We start from the raw sequence: 15,970 nt of genomic DNA on the forward strand, positions 1-15,970 counted from the left end.
CAAAAAATTCAAAAAAATTAGCCAGGTATGGTCGTTGCCCATCTCAGGAGGCTGAGGTAGGCAGATCCCTTGACTCCAGGAGTCAGAGGCTGCAGTGAGCTGAGATTGCACCATTGCACTCCAGCCTGGGCGACAGAGTGAGATCCTGTCTCAAAATAAATACATATATACATACATACATACATACATACATACATACATAAAAAAGAAAGACAGGCCGGGCGTGGTGGCTCAAGCCTGTAATCCCAGCACTTTGGGAGGCCGAGACGGGCGGATAATGAGGTCAGGAGATCGAGACCATCCTGGCTAACACGGTGAAACCCCGTCTCTACTACAAAATACAAAAAAACTAGCCAGGCGAGGTGGTGGGCACCTGTAGTCCCAGCCACTTGGGAGGCTGAGGCAGGAGAATGGCGTGAACCTGGGAGGCGGAGCTTGCAGTGAGCTGAGATCTGGCCACTGAACTCCAGCCTAGGTGACAGAGCGAGACTCCATCTCAAAAAAAAAAAAAAAAAAAAAAGAAAAAAAAAAAGGAAAGAAAAAGAAATATGACTGGACTTCCCATACATGGCAAAAGATATAAACCTAAATATTCAAGGAGCTGAGCAAATCTCAAACAGAAAAAATCTAAAGAAATCCACACTAAAACACAACATACTTTAGAAAACATTTGAACTTTGAATATTATACTTTGATACACTTTTGAAGGCTAAATTTTTAAAAAAATACTGAAAACAACAAGAGAAAAACAAAATCTTACCTAAAAGAGAAAAAGAATTCAACTAACAGTGGATTTCTCATCAGAAACTATGGAGGGCCAGAACAAAATGGCACAACACTTGCCGTATGCTGAAAGAAAGGAACTATTGACCCAGAATCCTATGTCCAGCAAAAATATCCTTCAGTAATGAAAAGAAACTGCATTCTCTGAGTTAAGAAAAACTAAAAAAAAAAAAAAAAATGCAGCCAGCAGAACTTTTAGAACAGACATCTATTCTAAAAGTATAGCTAAAGAAAATTCCCTAAACTGAAATGAAATGATAAAAGGAGGAATCTTGGAACATCAAAGAGGAAGAAATAAAAAACATGGATAAAATAAAACAAGCCTTCACTTTCTTCCTGAGTTTATAAAATATGTGTAAAACTTGAGTTTAAAATAAGTTTGATGATTAAAACATACAGTAAAATGACAGCAGCAACAGATTGTAATAAATAGTGTTGATATAATCACTAGAACCACTAAAAAAAGCTTTGTAAAGTGATATATTTTAAAAATAGATAAATCAAAATATAACTCTAAACAATGTTCAAGTAAAATGTTCTGCCACAAGAAGGTTAAAAACAAAGAAAACAGAAATTGAAAACCACGAATAGAAACCACAAAATAAAATCTCAGACTTAAACTCTAACATATTAATAACTATATTAAATATAAGTGGCCAACTGGTAAATATACCAATTAAGACATACATTGACAGATTGGATTTAAAAATATTACCCAACTGTTTAAAGAAACTCACTTCAAATATAAGAATAAAGTCAGGCTGAAAGTGAAAGGATGGAAAATGATGAATTTATCATACACACAGTAATGAAAAGAAAGCAGAAGTGATTATGCCGTTATCAGAAAAAAGCACACTTCAGAGCAAACAAAATTATCAGAGAATGAAGAAAAAGTCATCGTTAAATTATTTTTTAAAAATTCCAACAAGAAGACCCTGCAATCCTAAATGCATATGCACCAAACATAGAGCTACAAAATATGTGAAGAAAAACAGATGATGTGAAAGGAGAAATGCACAAGTAAATAATTTTACTAGGAGACTTCAGAATCCCTCTGTCAAAAAACTAGAATTAGTATTTTTAACTAGTTATTTTAGTTGATAGAACTAGACAGAAATTCCCCCAAAATTGAGACAAACTCAACAATAGTATGATAAAGACCCTGTTTAAGAGAATGAAGACAAGCTACAGACTAGAAAATATATTTGCAAGCCATATATATGAAAAATAATTAGCATCTATAATATGTAAAGAACATCCTAAGATCCAAAATTCATAAAACAAACAATTCAAATAGAAATGGAGCAAAATACATAAAGACACGTTTCACATACAGATGGCAAATAAACACAAAAAGATGTACATCATCATTAGTCAATAGGGAAATGCAAATTAAAACTATAATGATATATCACTACGTATGTGTTAGAATGAGTAAAATAAAAAATAGTGACAATACCAAATGCAGGTGAGGATACAGATAAACCTAATTTTGGTTGTGCTTAGGTTGTATCCATTGACTACTGAGTATGTAGCACAAGGAAATTTGCACAGTTTCACTCATTCAACAAATATGATATTGAATCAACTCCATATTCCAGGAAGTAGGCACCTAGGATACAGCTGGGAAATATACAATGGGCACAGGAAAACAGGAGAAAACAAGGTCATTCGCTGAGAATGAAAGGGGGTGAGGAGGTTTGGGATAACTGGAAAGAGAAGATATGAAACGGGCATCAAGGGGTTAGTAAAAGTAAGGCTCAAGGACCATATCAGGATCTGTGGCCTATTTTTGTACCAGTAATGTGAAAAGGACAGTGTTTGTTACCTTTCCCCCAGCAGTTTAAGATAAGAGAGTTTAAAACTTACAGGGGAGATAAGGAAGAAGCGGGTGGGTGGGTTTCATGCCTTTCTCTAAGTGGCTCCTGTTCTCCCAGGCTTTACCATGGAGGATGCTTTCTGAGCACTCTTGCTAATCTTTTGTCGGCACCTTATGAGATCTGTGTAAAAATGTCTGTAAACAATTGCAAATTCCCTTGCTAACCCATACTAGGCATTTACTGACTGACTGGTGAACAATTTGAGTTGAATTCCTTACCATTGTGTCTAGTGGCACGACCCGCGTAATTAAATGCTTGTTTCTGTTCTCCTTGCATGTGCTTTTTCGTTTTAATTTATTTTGGGTTATTTGATTGCCCTGTGATCTCAGCTCCCTGACTGCTTCAGGAAAAGTTGTAAATTTGAAGACTGTTTGGCTTTTATTGTTCTTGCTGCTGACATTGCTGGAAGGCCACGAGCAATGTTCTTTTTGGCTTTCTACATCCAAGGGAAAGCTGACCCAACATGATTAAATCCAACTCTCCATTTTCTCTGTGTTCATACTTGGGAATCTGATTATAGCTGGAGAAACACAATTCTGTTGGCTGGTTTTGTTCTCAGTTCAACACCATCAACCTCAAATGAAGCCCTTGGTGCTGCACAAGAAACTCACATTATATCCCTAGTCTATTCATTCTCTTAGATAAGAGGTCAGCAAGCTTTTCCTATAAAGAGCCAGATGATAAGTATTTTAGGCTTTGTGAGATAGTCTCTGTCTCATACTCTTTAATGTGTTTACATTTACCCCTAGGTTTGTATATGCATATTTGGTTTATCTATCTATTCATTCATGCATTTGTTTGGTATTTATCCTTTTTGATGCTCTCTGAGTTTCTTGGATCTGTGGTTTGGTATCTGTTACTAATTTTGGAAAATTCTCAGTCATTTATTTTTCAAATATTTATTCTTCCTCATCTTTCCTCTCCCACCGGGATTCTAATTATGCATATATTAGAATATTTGATATGGTGTCACAGCTCTTAGATGCTCTATTGTTTCCTTCCACCACTTTTTCTTCTCTTTGCATTCCTATTGACCTATGTTCAAACTCACTGATTATTTCTTCTGCTGTGCTATGTCTGTTGATGAGCCCATCTAAGGCATTTTTTACTTCTTTTTTTTATGTCTAGCATTTCCCTTTGATTCTTATAGTGTCCATCTCTCTGCTAAAATTATCTGTCTGATCTTGCATATCATCTATCTTTTCCACTTGGGTCTTTAAAATATTAATCATAGTGACTTAAATCTGTCCAGTTGTTCCAGTATCTGTATCTTCTTTGGGTCTGGTTGATGATTGCTCTGTCTCTTTGGACTGTGCTTTTTCTTACCTTTAGGTATGCCTCATAATTTTTGCTGGAAGTTAGACATATTGTATAAGACAGTAGACACAGAGGTCAGTATTTTTATGCTTGAAAATAAGAACATCTTTCTTACTGTTAGGTTTTTATTGTAAGGATTTGTGTTAATCTAGTTAGGGTGGGCTGGATTTGAAATTTGTAATTGCTATAGTTACTAAAGCTGGAGTTTGTTGCTGCTGTGGACACTAGCGATTTCAAATTCCTGTAGTGGTACCTTGTTTTGAACTTGGTTTTGGGTTTTCCTTTGTGCTGCTCCCTAGAAAGAAAATGCCTTGCAAAACTCACTTGGTCACATTCCACTGTGATTTTTACCAAAGGTTTGTTCATGTAATGGGGGAAGAGTGACAGGTTTTCTGATGTTCCAATTAAGCCTCAATCTTAGGCAGGTACTGTGAATTTGGGACTTGGGGGCTGTACCCTTCATAAATGTTCCCTTCTCAAGGAATATGACTGTTTTTTAACATTTAGGGTTTTCTTTTTTTCCTGCCTGTTCTCTTTCACCAGCTTCACTGGATAACCACCAGTGTCCTCAGACAATGGGTTTGATACCGTTCTCCCTGCAGATAATGGCTTTCTTTTCCTAGGAAAGATTTCACAACATGGGTGTGCGCAGAGTCTGAGCAATGATTGCTTTTCCTGTCCCCTAGCCAGCACCATAGGAAAGTTTTCTCTAAATACTTCCCCAATCTTCCCTGAGAGAGCCTGCTCACCTTCACATTTCATGCCAGCTCACACCAAGTCTGTAGCAGTTCATTAAAAAATTTCTGGTTTAATCTTTGTACCAGCTTATATGGCATTCAAAAGCATCTATCTCAGTCAAGCAGTTCCTATCCCAGAATGCTCAGTTCCTATTGCCTTCTGCAGGCACCTGTCCTTGAAATTCTGCGTTGGTTGTCCTCTGACTTCAGTTTTCTGAAGGGTTTAAGAAAAGGTGTTATCTTGCAGTTTGTCCAGCTATTTTCCTTGTTGTAGGAATGAGAGTGTCATCATTCCCGCTCTCTTCATCACCAAACTGACACCTGAAGCCTCCAGAAGCTAAATATATAAAGAATTAAGAGTTCTTTATATATTAGGTGTATTAGCCCTTTATCTGTGAGGTATATTGCAAATATTTTCTCCTGGCCGGGCATGGTGGCTCACGCCTGTAATCCAGCACTTGGGGAGGCCAAGGCAGGAGGATCACTGGAGGCCAGGAGTTTGAGACTAGCCTGGCCAACATGGTGAAACCCCGTTTCTACTAAAAATACAAAAATTAGCCAGGTGTGGTGGCATGCATCTGTAATCCCAGCTATTCAGAGGCTGAAGCTGGAGAATCGCTTGAACCTGGGAGGAGGAGGCTGCAGGGAGCCAAAATCACACCACTGCACTTCAATCTGGGCGATGAAGTGAGACTGTCTCAGAACAAACAAAAAGAAACCAAACAAATATCTTCTCCCAGTGTGTCAACTGTCTTTCGATTTTGTTTTTTTATTTTGTTTTTTAAACTCTGCCCATTTTGCCTTTCCCACAGAAACCCCAATAAAAACCCCAACTTAGGCTTTACCCTCAGTACTGCTTCTGCCTGACCAAACTGTATCTCTCCTGTGGCTCTGTGTGATGTGACTTGTCCTCTTCTCCATGGAAGTATTAATCATAAATTCTTCTTTTGGTGGCACTGATCTATCTGTGTCATCACTCAGTCAATCGCATAAATTAAGACCTGGGCACAGAACAACTCTGTTTCTATTTCTATAAAATTCTAGAAAATGCAAACTAAACCATAATGACAAAGAGAATATCAGTGGTTTCCTAGGGATGGGATGTGGGCAAAGAGAGATGAAGGAAGGAGGGATTACCAAGGAGCACAGGGAAACTTCGGGATGAGGGATGTGCCAATTGTTTTGATTGTGGTGACGGTTTTACAGGTGGGCCAAAACTAATCAAACTTTACACTTCATCTATATGACCAGCTATCATATGTCAATTATACCTCAATAAAGCTGTTTTAAAAACACTTAGGGTATACCTACTGAAAATAAAACTGCTTTTAATTACAGACTATATCATCATGTGCATAGTAAAATCCAAAGGATTCTACAAACAAGCTACTAGAACCGCTGACTTCATCAAGATGCAGGTACAAAGTTAATATTCAAAATCAACTATATTTCTATACAAAGGCAACAAAAAATGGAAAAATAAAAATTTTAAAATAATACCATTTATAATAAAAGAGTACTGGGGAAGACTGTACATTGAAAAAATACAAAACATTGCTGAGACAAATTAAAAATAATCAACAAGATGGAGATCTATACTATGATCATGGATTAGAAAATTCAATATTGTTAAGATGTCAATTCTTCCCAAATATGTGTACAAATCCAACATAATCCCAACCAAAATCCCAGTAGGTTTTTTTTTTGAGAAATTAATAAGCTGACCCTAACATTTAGATAGAAATGCAATTTTAAAAAGGAAAAACAAAGTGAGAGAACTATCTACTTTCAAGATTTATTGTAAAGCTACAGTAATCAAGACAGTGTGGTACTGGCATAATTATAGATCAAGAGAATAATAGAGTCCAGAAACAGATTCACACATGATGTGGTCAATTAATTTTCAACGAATGTACCGAGACAATTAATTCAATGGGGGAAAAGACAGCTACCATAATGGAGCATTTTTTGGCATTCTGAAAATGTTTTGTAACTCAATTGTGGTGATGGATATATAGCTTCATACCTTTGTCAAAACTCAGAGAATGGTACACTCACAATTGGCACATTTTATTACATGTAAGTCATACCTCAAAAAAGCTGAGTTGGTGACAAAGATTTTTTTTTTTTTTTTTTTTTTTTTTTTTTCCTGGAGACGGAGTCTCACTCTGTCGCCCAGGCTGGAGTGCAGTGGCCGGATCTCGGCTCACTGCAAGCTCCGTCTCCCGGGTTCACGCCATTCTCCTGCCTCAGCCTTCCCGAGTAGCTGGGACTACAGGCGCCAGCCACCTCGCCCGGCTAGTTTTTTGTATTTTTAAGTAGAGACGGGGTTTCACTGTGTTAGCCAGGATGGTCTCGATCTCCTGACCTCATTATCCGCCCGTCTCGGTCTCCCAAAGTGCAGGGATTACAGGCTTGAGCCACCGCGCCCGGCCAACAAAGATTTATATATGTTGTTGATAGAAGAACAAATCCAAATGCTTATTAAACATGGAAATATATTTATCCCCATAAATAATAAGGGAAGTACAAATTAAAACAAAAAGCATATCACAGTCATCATAAGAGTAAAAATCACAGGGTCTGACAATTCAAAATCTAATAATGATATGAGAAAATTCTAGACAGCAGTGTGAACTGCTACATTTGCTTCAGACAGCAATTTAGCAATATCTGGTAAAGCTGAAAAAGCACACACTCTATAACAGCAAGTCCACATCTAGGTATATCCTAGACAAAATACTGCACATATACAGAAGAAAATCACACAGAAGTGCACATTTGAGATTACATTGCTTGTAATTGAAAAATTGGAAATAATATATTAAGATGGGGAAATACATAAACTTTAGAATTATAAAATGGTTAAAATTAGAGAAATTATATATATACAGAAAGTTCAAAAATATAATTTTGAAGAAAAAATCCTACAGTGACACATTCAGTGTGAGATCATTTATGTGGACTTAAAGCACATAATAAAACAATCTCTGAAAACAGAAATTGGATGGATACACACACCAAATTTTAATAAAGGTATGTTGGACTAGAAGCAGAATAAAGGTGATTTTAACTGTATTTATAATATTTTAATTATTGTAAAATAGTTGATGCAAAAATGACAAAGATCAGCATTTATTTATTTTAGATGGTTGATCACACACATTTGAATATTATTTTCTAAGTCTCTGTAGTTTTAAGCATTTCAAAATCTAAAGAAGAATAATTTTAAAATACTATAAAAATATGAATAAACTTTTAATTAATATGCTGGATTCTGAGACAACTTTAAACTCGACAGTAGTATTTACCATGGTGTCAAATTTAGCATTTATCTTGAATTCACAAACCGAATTCACTAATTTTGTCTCCATTTTTCAAATTTTTAGTATTTGTAGACTACTACAACAACCATACTCTTTTAGGCTAAGTGTTGGAAGATAGTAATAGATTTCTGGCTGTGTGACTAAAGAAATCTTACCGTACTAACGTAACTCCAAGATCACTATTCAAGCTCATCACTCTTACTGTTCCTTCGCGTGGTCATCGTGCCCACCTATGAGGTGTCCAAAGCCAAAAGCCCATGCCCGTTTAGAACCTTTTTGGCTCCCATGACTCTCTTTTCCATTTGGCTTGTCTATTACCCTGGCCATTATTTACACACTAAGGTTCATTCTTTGAGTTCATAAGACAACAGTTTCTGAGGTCTTTAAATTTTACGAGAGGAACTTATGATATTCTGCTCAACTGTAAGGATACACAAAATTAATTCACTTGAAAGCTCCCCTCCCTTTCTTTTTAACAAGATTGTGCTGACTATTTTTATCTGATAAAGAGGATCACTCTACAAATATTATTTGTCTCAAATGATGACTCACCTCTGGATAAAGATGGAAGCGTTTTACTGTATTAATTACAAGAGGATATTCAGTAAGCCTGTCATTCATAATCATCCACAGTCCTTCCAAAAATGAAGGTGCTTCAATAATGGTCTTGAAGTAGGAATAATAAAGTCCCTTTAAAAAAAAAAAGCACATATTGTCAATGTAATTAAAACTTTAAAATAATTATTTTTATCACTTCTATAGAACATTTTTTTCCGAAAAAAAAAGGTCAATAATAAGACTTCCTAATTACTCCTCGCTGTTTTGCATTCTTGGACTTTAAAAAGCACGTATTTTCAGGTGATCACTGTAGTATACTTTCAAATTTTCTATAGGCTTTCAAACTAAAGAGTTGGAGGGATGGTCAAACGATTTAAAGAGTTTCTCTAATAATGTCTTAAAAGGTGTAGACTGTATATGTTTAATTTTCCCAAATCTGGTTTTATCCCTCACATTTGAGATGCTTGAAGGTTCACATCTGATTAATTCTGTCATAAACAGGGATGCCTTCATGCCTCTGTACAACTTTGCATATAGAAAATTACTTCTTTTTTTCCCATGCTCTTAGGAAATAAAATATAATGACCATAAGTATCATGAGCAAGGAATCCAATGCTTCTAGCTTACTTCATAGCTCCATCAAATCCTCTGTGCAAGGTGAAAGCTCAATGTCGATTGACTATTGTTGCTCACAAATGCTATATACTAAAAAGCATATTATTTTAGTGTCTTACACTTCAGCATATAAAATAAAGGCTTCATTAGGATAGTAAAAGTGCTGTTGAGTTAAAATTCATGGATTAACAACAGCATGTTGTGTCTTATTTCCCAGTCTTATTTCATCAGTTTCTTGCTTTCGCTCCTAAAATCCAAAAAGCTAAAAAGGGCCACATTGTTTAAAATGCACTTTCCCTAAAAAATGCTATATGCTATAATCATATCTGCCTCATCCAACACGAGTAACTGCTAAATTAAAGGTCTGTTTTAGCTGATGTCTGAAAGGCCATTACCTCATAGCTGATTGGCAAAATATGAGTTCATAAAGAATTTTCCTTTCTGCTTAGGAAGATAACAAAACAATACAAGAATTAAAGGATACCTAATATGCAAAAGTCTATATTTAGGGAAATATTAAAAATATAAGTTACTAATAACAGCTATTATTTTGTGTTAAGTATTCTGCTATGTGTTGCCATTCACTATCTCCCTTCATTTTCCCTAAACCCCTCTAAGGTTGGCATTGTTTTTATTGAGCAGATGAAATTACTGAGAATCTGAGAGGTTACCTGACTAGCCATCATACAGGAAAGCACAGAACTGCTATTAGAATCCAGCAGTCTGTCACCAAAGTCCAGACTCTGCCACAGTTACACTCTTTATTTAATAGTATTTTATATTCTGTCTTTGGAAATACCTTTAAAATGTTCAAATGTCATACATATGTTAATGTATCCAATGCTTTGAAACTTTATAGGGGCAATATAGGGATGAAAATTAAAAAGCAGTGACTGAGGGGCCTAGCATGGACAAATTCATAGAGACAGAAAATATAGTTGGGTGTGATTAGTGTCTAGTGGGTGGAGTTTCTGTTTGGGATAGCAAAAAGTTCTGGATGTGGACAGTGATAATATCTGCAAGACATCACAAATGTACTTAATGTCACTGAATTGTACGCTTAAATGATAAACACTGAAATTTTTTATTACAAATTTAAATCTAAATTTTACCATAATTTAAACAAAAAGCAATGGCCAGAGTGAGGAGAGCCAGTTTCAATGCTTCACTAGGCCCCCGACCAGCTGCAAGCAGATCTGGAAGATGGACGGTTGTAGTGTCTTCTAAATGTAAAATTGTGCAATTTTGGCATTCGCTATCCCACTTACTCCTCACAATAATTATGTGAGATGTGTATGGCAGAAAACTCCATTTTAAAGATTAAGTATCAAAAAACAGAAAATTATTTAAAAATTATATCAAAAGTTATCTCTTAAAAGAGATTATCTTGAAATCAAAAGACAGCCAAATAATAATCATCACCATTAAAAGACCCAGGTGAAACATGGGATCTCCCAACTGTAGCCAAAGAGAAAGCAATTTCTGATAACATCTCATTTCATTTCGCTTTATCACTTCCTCAATGCTTCCTCTGACCTCCTTCCTCACCTATTATAATTCATCTTTATTATCTTAAAAAGAAGTCTGCAGTAGGAAAGAGTGAGAGATAATGAAATAAGTAACAGAAAAATAATCTCAAACACTTTACTATTTAAATAATAAACCTGGGTTATAGCTTATGAAACAGTGCAGCTCACCAAAAGTTCGTTTCAATTCCTAATACATTTCTACCTCATAGTCTCGCTATTCTTAAACCACAAATTAATTCGTTAGAAGAAGAAACCTAACCATTTCAGTGCGAAAAGTCATCTCCCGTTCCAAAGATGAGAGGTGAGAGAAATGACGATCATTTTCAAAAAGTGTTACTAAATGTAACCTAGAAAAAAATGAAGTATCATATTACAATAAGAACAAGTTTTAAACCCAACAGTAAAATAAGTGATAAGTAAGAAAGCCATAAAAAGAAAACAATAAATTGTTATAATAGTAATTTTATAATTTGCTTACTAACTTGTATGTTTTTAAGCATTTATAATCCAATATGGCACACACCTGAAATTCCTTAACTCAGTGGTTTTTAAGCTTAATTGTGGCCTGGTGCGTTGGCTCATGCCTGTAATCCCAGCACTTTCAGAGCCCGAGGCAGGCAGATCACTTGAGGTGAGGAGTTCAAGACCAGCCTGCACAATATGGTGAAACCCCCATCTCTACTAAAAATACAAAAATTAGCCAGCCATGGTAGTGCATGTCTGTAATCCTGGCTGCTAGGGAGGCTGAGGCAGGAGAACTGCTTGAACCCAGGGGGCAGAGGATACAGTGAGCAGAGATCATGCCACTGCACTCCAGCCTGGGCGACAGAGTGAGATTCTGTCTCCAAAAAAACCCACCTTAATTGTACATCTAAAATTCATGTGGCTTTTTTCACCCTTCCTTCCATCCCAGGCCTCTAAATAAGAACAGAGGCAGGTTATTGTTTGTTTTTTAAGTTTCAAGTGATTCTAATCTACCAGCCTTGGGAAATACCTCCATAACTGTTGAAAAAGGTTCAAAATATAATTTTAAATAAAATTACTTTAGATCAAAGCAGACTTACAATAAGTATAATATCATATAAGGGATCAACTTTCAAGTGCCAAAGAATGCAGGTGTGTGCTTGAAGACATTTTAGTAGTGAATCAACAGCTGTAGGCAGTGAAGAAAGGAGCATATGTGATAAACAAAATTAGCTGCAGTCAACAATCATGCTATAGCTAACTTATGTAGTCAGTACTTGCCAGTGAAGCTGAAAATAAAGCAAAGTTCCATATATTAACCCTGTTTTCCACCAACACTTCTTTACATGTAGGACATATGCCAGGGTACCAAAAACTGCAGGAATATTCCCTACTATTGCAGCCTCAGTTCTAACATCAAAATCTCCCTGCAGACTAAATGTCTAGAGCAGCACTGTGTCTACAGAACATAGAGGCAGATCTCATACCTCCCAAGGGTAGAAATCACTGAGTACAGGTAAAAATCAAATATTCCAGAGGAAAATATTATTTTACGAAGTTTTTAAAACACCTTTGTAAAATAATATACACAGGCTTGCACACTGAAAGACTCAAAGCCATTTAACTCTGTATAACCACTGCAGAACCTTTATCTTCTTTTTTACCTGATTTCCAATTGGCAGGTGTTACTAAACTTTACCACCAGTTATTTCACTGGCTGGCTGTGCTGGCTCATACCTGTAATCCCAACACTTTGGGAGGCCGAGGCAGGTGGATCATTTGAGGCCAGGAGTTTGACACCAGCCTAGCCAACACGGTGAAACCTCGTCTCCACTAAAAATACAACAAATTGGCTGGGTGTGGTGGCGCACACCTGTAATCCCAGCTACTCGGAAGGCTGAGGCACGAGAATCACTTAAGCCTGGGAGGCAGAGGTTGCAGTGAGTCAAGATCGTGCCACCACACTCCAGCCTGGGAGACAGAGCAAGACTCTGTCTCAAAAAAAAAAAAAAAAGAAAAAGAAAAAAGTTATTTCACTAACAACATATAATTACCATAAAATAAAGGAGGGTTTTAAATGAACTACACATGCAAAATACACTAGAAAAGCTAGATATTTAAAGAAACATGTAGTGAATTATTTGGTAAAGCAAAAATATTTTAATTCATAAGTTACTAGTCCCCTAATGCATCTATTTTGTAAATGCTGTTTCATATAAGTTTGTAAAAAAGCAAAATATATGCATAAATTGGTGCACATAAAGATGTTTTACAACTATAGCCAGAAGTTATTGTTTTACTGTATGCAAAGAGTGATGGCAATTTTTAATTCAAATGTTTCTAAATATTTCAAACTGAAACTAAATCTTACCAATGTAAAATTGCCACAAAGACGGCTGGAAAAAAGAAAAAAAGGAAAGTTATTAAAAGCTGCTTTATTATAAAATACCATTTAAACAAGTATTTCAAATGTATTATTTTACATGTCTAGAAATATAGCACACAAAGCAAGATGGCCAGCTAATCCTGTCTCTGTGAGCATAGGAAAAAATCCAGGACACAAAGTAAATCCTGAACAGAGCTTACCTCTCTGCAGAGGGGCTTGACAAGCAAAGGGAAAGACTTGAGAGGGTTTTTTTACTTCAGGTAATTGGTAAGAGTGATGGAATTATGGAAGATTGTGACTTTTTTGGTGTTTTTTTTCAGTATTATTTTCTATTCCTTTATATGAAATTTTTAAAAGAAGTAAATATATACAATATGCTTCACTAGTTCTAACCAGGAGGAGCCACTCTAGATCAGTTTCCCTAGCATTCATCAGAAGACGATTAAATATAGGCAATCACTTCTTCAGCAGCACATCTAAAAGCCCCATTGTGCAACTCAACCCTTGATGAACTGCAAGCTCTTTGCAAGCGCCCAGACCTAGGAGCTACTAGATGGCCTAGGAGACTAATCTGGAGTCAACTGTGCCAGCGCCCCATGTATACGTAAGACTTCACCCGGGAGCTGGGAGACACTGCTCTGGGTATGGAGCTTTTACAGGAGCTGCAAACGCAGCCTGTGCCCCTGTTTGGTTGGGGAATTGCTTGTTTTCAAAGGTACCATGGAGCTGGAAGAGAAGAGCGGGGAATAGAACAAGTTAAAACACCACAAACTTTGCTGTTCTTATAGAGGTTCAGCAGCTTTTCTTGAATTAATGCCCTTTAGATTGTTGTAAACCTTTGCTTAATTTCCAAAGTTTTGAAGAAAATGATTTTGATAATTTTCCAAGTATTTTCACTGTCGTCATGGAGGAGTGCATTTCCTTGGCTATTCCAGAAGTCCTACCTCCCCTCTGAGATTTTATAATGGTATTTCTTATGGTGATCCCAAATATACTTGGCAAGTCATCTTATAAACCACCAATAGTAGCCTCTTAAAAATTCAAAAATTACTCCATTTGGCTAACAAAATAAATGCAAATTAATTCAATAATTATTGAAGAAATTAAAATTTTAAAAATTAAACAATTGCAATGTTGAAATTCTCAACCATGCTTATCCAGATCTTTTCCTACATCACTAACTGTCCTGGAATTATCTTAAATACTTCTCAGATTTACTTGTTTTATATCAAGATAGGCAAAGTATGGCCCATGGTGTATTTCTGGACTGTCTGCAAGTGCGGTTGCTATAATTTTTAAAAGGTTGAAAATTGTAAAAAGTTGTAAAGATGCTCATTAACTGTTATTAGGCTTCATTAATTTTAAAATATACAGAGACTATCCTATTCAACTATATTTGTATCCTATTTCTAATTCTCCTAACAATTATATACACTGGCAAAAACTCTTCAGATGATATATAAGGAAAAGGTCAAATATACTACGAAATTCATCCAGCTTTCCAAAGATGCTCAAAATCTTTGTGTCTCTCAATCCCTCCCTTAACCCACATAACACATCTGAAAAAAAAAAGGATACGGTGTAGTGATGCCAGTATTCTAAATGCTTGAAGGGCTTATCACATGCCTTTTCCAAGCTGTGACAGAAGCATGTCCCCTGGACCCGGGCATCCTATCAATCTCACCTCGGAAGGTGACCCAGCCTCATACTTCACTGAAACAGACCATTGAGTCGCCAGCACTCCCAACTTCTTTTATCTCCACTTTAACATTTCTCCGTATAGTAATCCTCGCTTTTCTAGTTCCTGCCATCTCAGAAAAGGAATTCTCTCTCCTCTTTTCCACAGTTAGCTTCTCAGAGTTGTGCCTTTAATTCTACCCTCCCAAGTATTCCAACCTTTGCTCCGCTAATTATTTCCTCTCTTGGAATCTTCATCTCATCCTCTTCCCTTGATCCTTCCCCTCAGTCTTTAAAACTCCTAGACCTTAAAACACTCTGCGATCTGACAGCCCGTCAAACTAATATACTCCCCATCTCTCTCTCTCCCCTTGTTCAGCGACAAGATCTTTGGCCAACTCCTTTCTACTCGGACCTTGCTATTATTTACTACTAGGCACCCACAAACCCTTGCTTGTTAAATTGCTCTCCTTCAAGACTCAAGAAAAGCGCCATGCGGCTCCCTCTAGGGCTCTCCTGTCTTCTCCTCACCGATGCCGAGAGTGGTCCTGCTGGAGAACCGCCGCGCCTGCAGTTCGTGCACCTTTTCCCGGAGCTGCGCCAGGAAATTATGGACGAACTGGAAGGGGCCGAGAAGAAATGTATTGGCCATCACCTCCAGCTCCAAGCCTTTTCGCGCTTTCAGATTTCGGATCCTCCGCGGGGAGGACCTCCTGGCGCCCCTTGGCAGGTTCCCGCCGCATAGCGCCGATCTTCCCACCTCCTCCTCCACCTCCGGCTCCCGGGCGGGGGAGGCCCCGCGCCGCCGCTTAGGCTGGCTGGGGCGGGAAGATTGTAGCGGCTTTGAGCTTACTCCTTGTTTTCTCATAATCCCTGGTGGAGCTGGGTCAATTTCAGGCACAGCCCAGGCGAGTCGGGCGAGGTTCAGAAAGGCCTGACTCGCCTGGCAGCCTCAACGGACTTATCCTCGCAGCCGTTGCGGACCTCCCGGTCGCCATAGCGACTGTGAAATGTGGGGTGGGGCGCGTGCGGTCGAAGCCATTCGCGCTGGCAGTCCCTGCGTGTCCGCCCACGTGCTCCCCACCGCTCGCAGCACCCCCGCCTCCGCGCTTTCCCGAGCGTGCAGCCTCGGGTGAGGGCAGCACCACGCACAGCCCACCACACCCTCCCCAGCGCCTGCAGCCCCCAGTGCGCCCAG

At 37.7% G+C, this 15,970-nt stretch overlaps 1 protein-coding gene across 5 annotated transcripts in view; it reads right to left on the reverse strand.

Annotated features, from left to right (window-relative positions):
* Positions 1 to 15,757, reverse strand: part of LOC105475933 (probable C-mannosyltransferase DPY19L2) — a 115,633-nt gene extending 99,876 nt beyond the window's left edge. For 2 of the 5 annotated variants that reach the window (XM_071095026.1, XM_071095025.1), the window contains exons 1-4: positions 15,304 to 15,753; positions 13,081 to 13,105; positions 11,005 to 11,092; positions 8,596 to 8,733 (exon numbers count right to left, since the gene is read on the reverse strand). In XM_071095026.1, coding sequence (XP_070951127.1) covers positions 8,596 to 8,733; positions 11,005 to 11,092; positions 13,081 to 13,105; positions 15,304 to 15,640 — 588 coding nt within the window. In that variant the 5' untranslated portion in view covers positions 15,641 to 15,753. Of the gene's footprint in view, positions 1 to 8,595; positions 8,734 to 11,004; positions 11,093 to 13,080; positions 13,106 to 15,303 lie in introns of all 5 variants that reach the window. The other 3 variants (XM_071095029.1, XM_071095028.1, XM_071095027.1) reach the window with 2 other exon arrangements.
* Between the last annotated feature and the right edge of the window lie 213 nt (positions 15,758 to 15,970).

Source organism: Macaca nemestrina, chromosome 4 (assembly GCF_043159975.1).
Source record: "Macaca nemestrina isolate mMacNem1 chromosome 4, mMacNem.hap1, whole genome shotgun sequence".
Taxonomy (NCBI): Eukaryota; Metazoa; Chordata; class Mammalia; order Primates; family Cercopithecidae; genus Macaca; species Macaca nemestrina.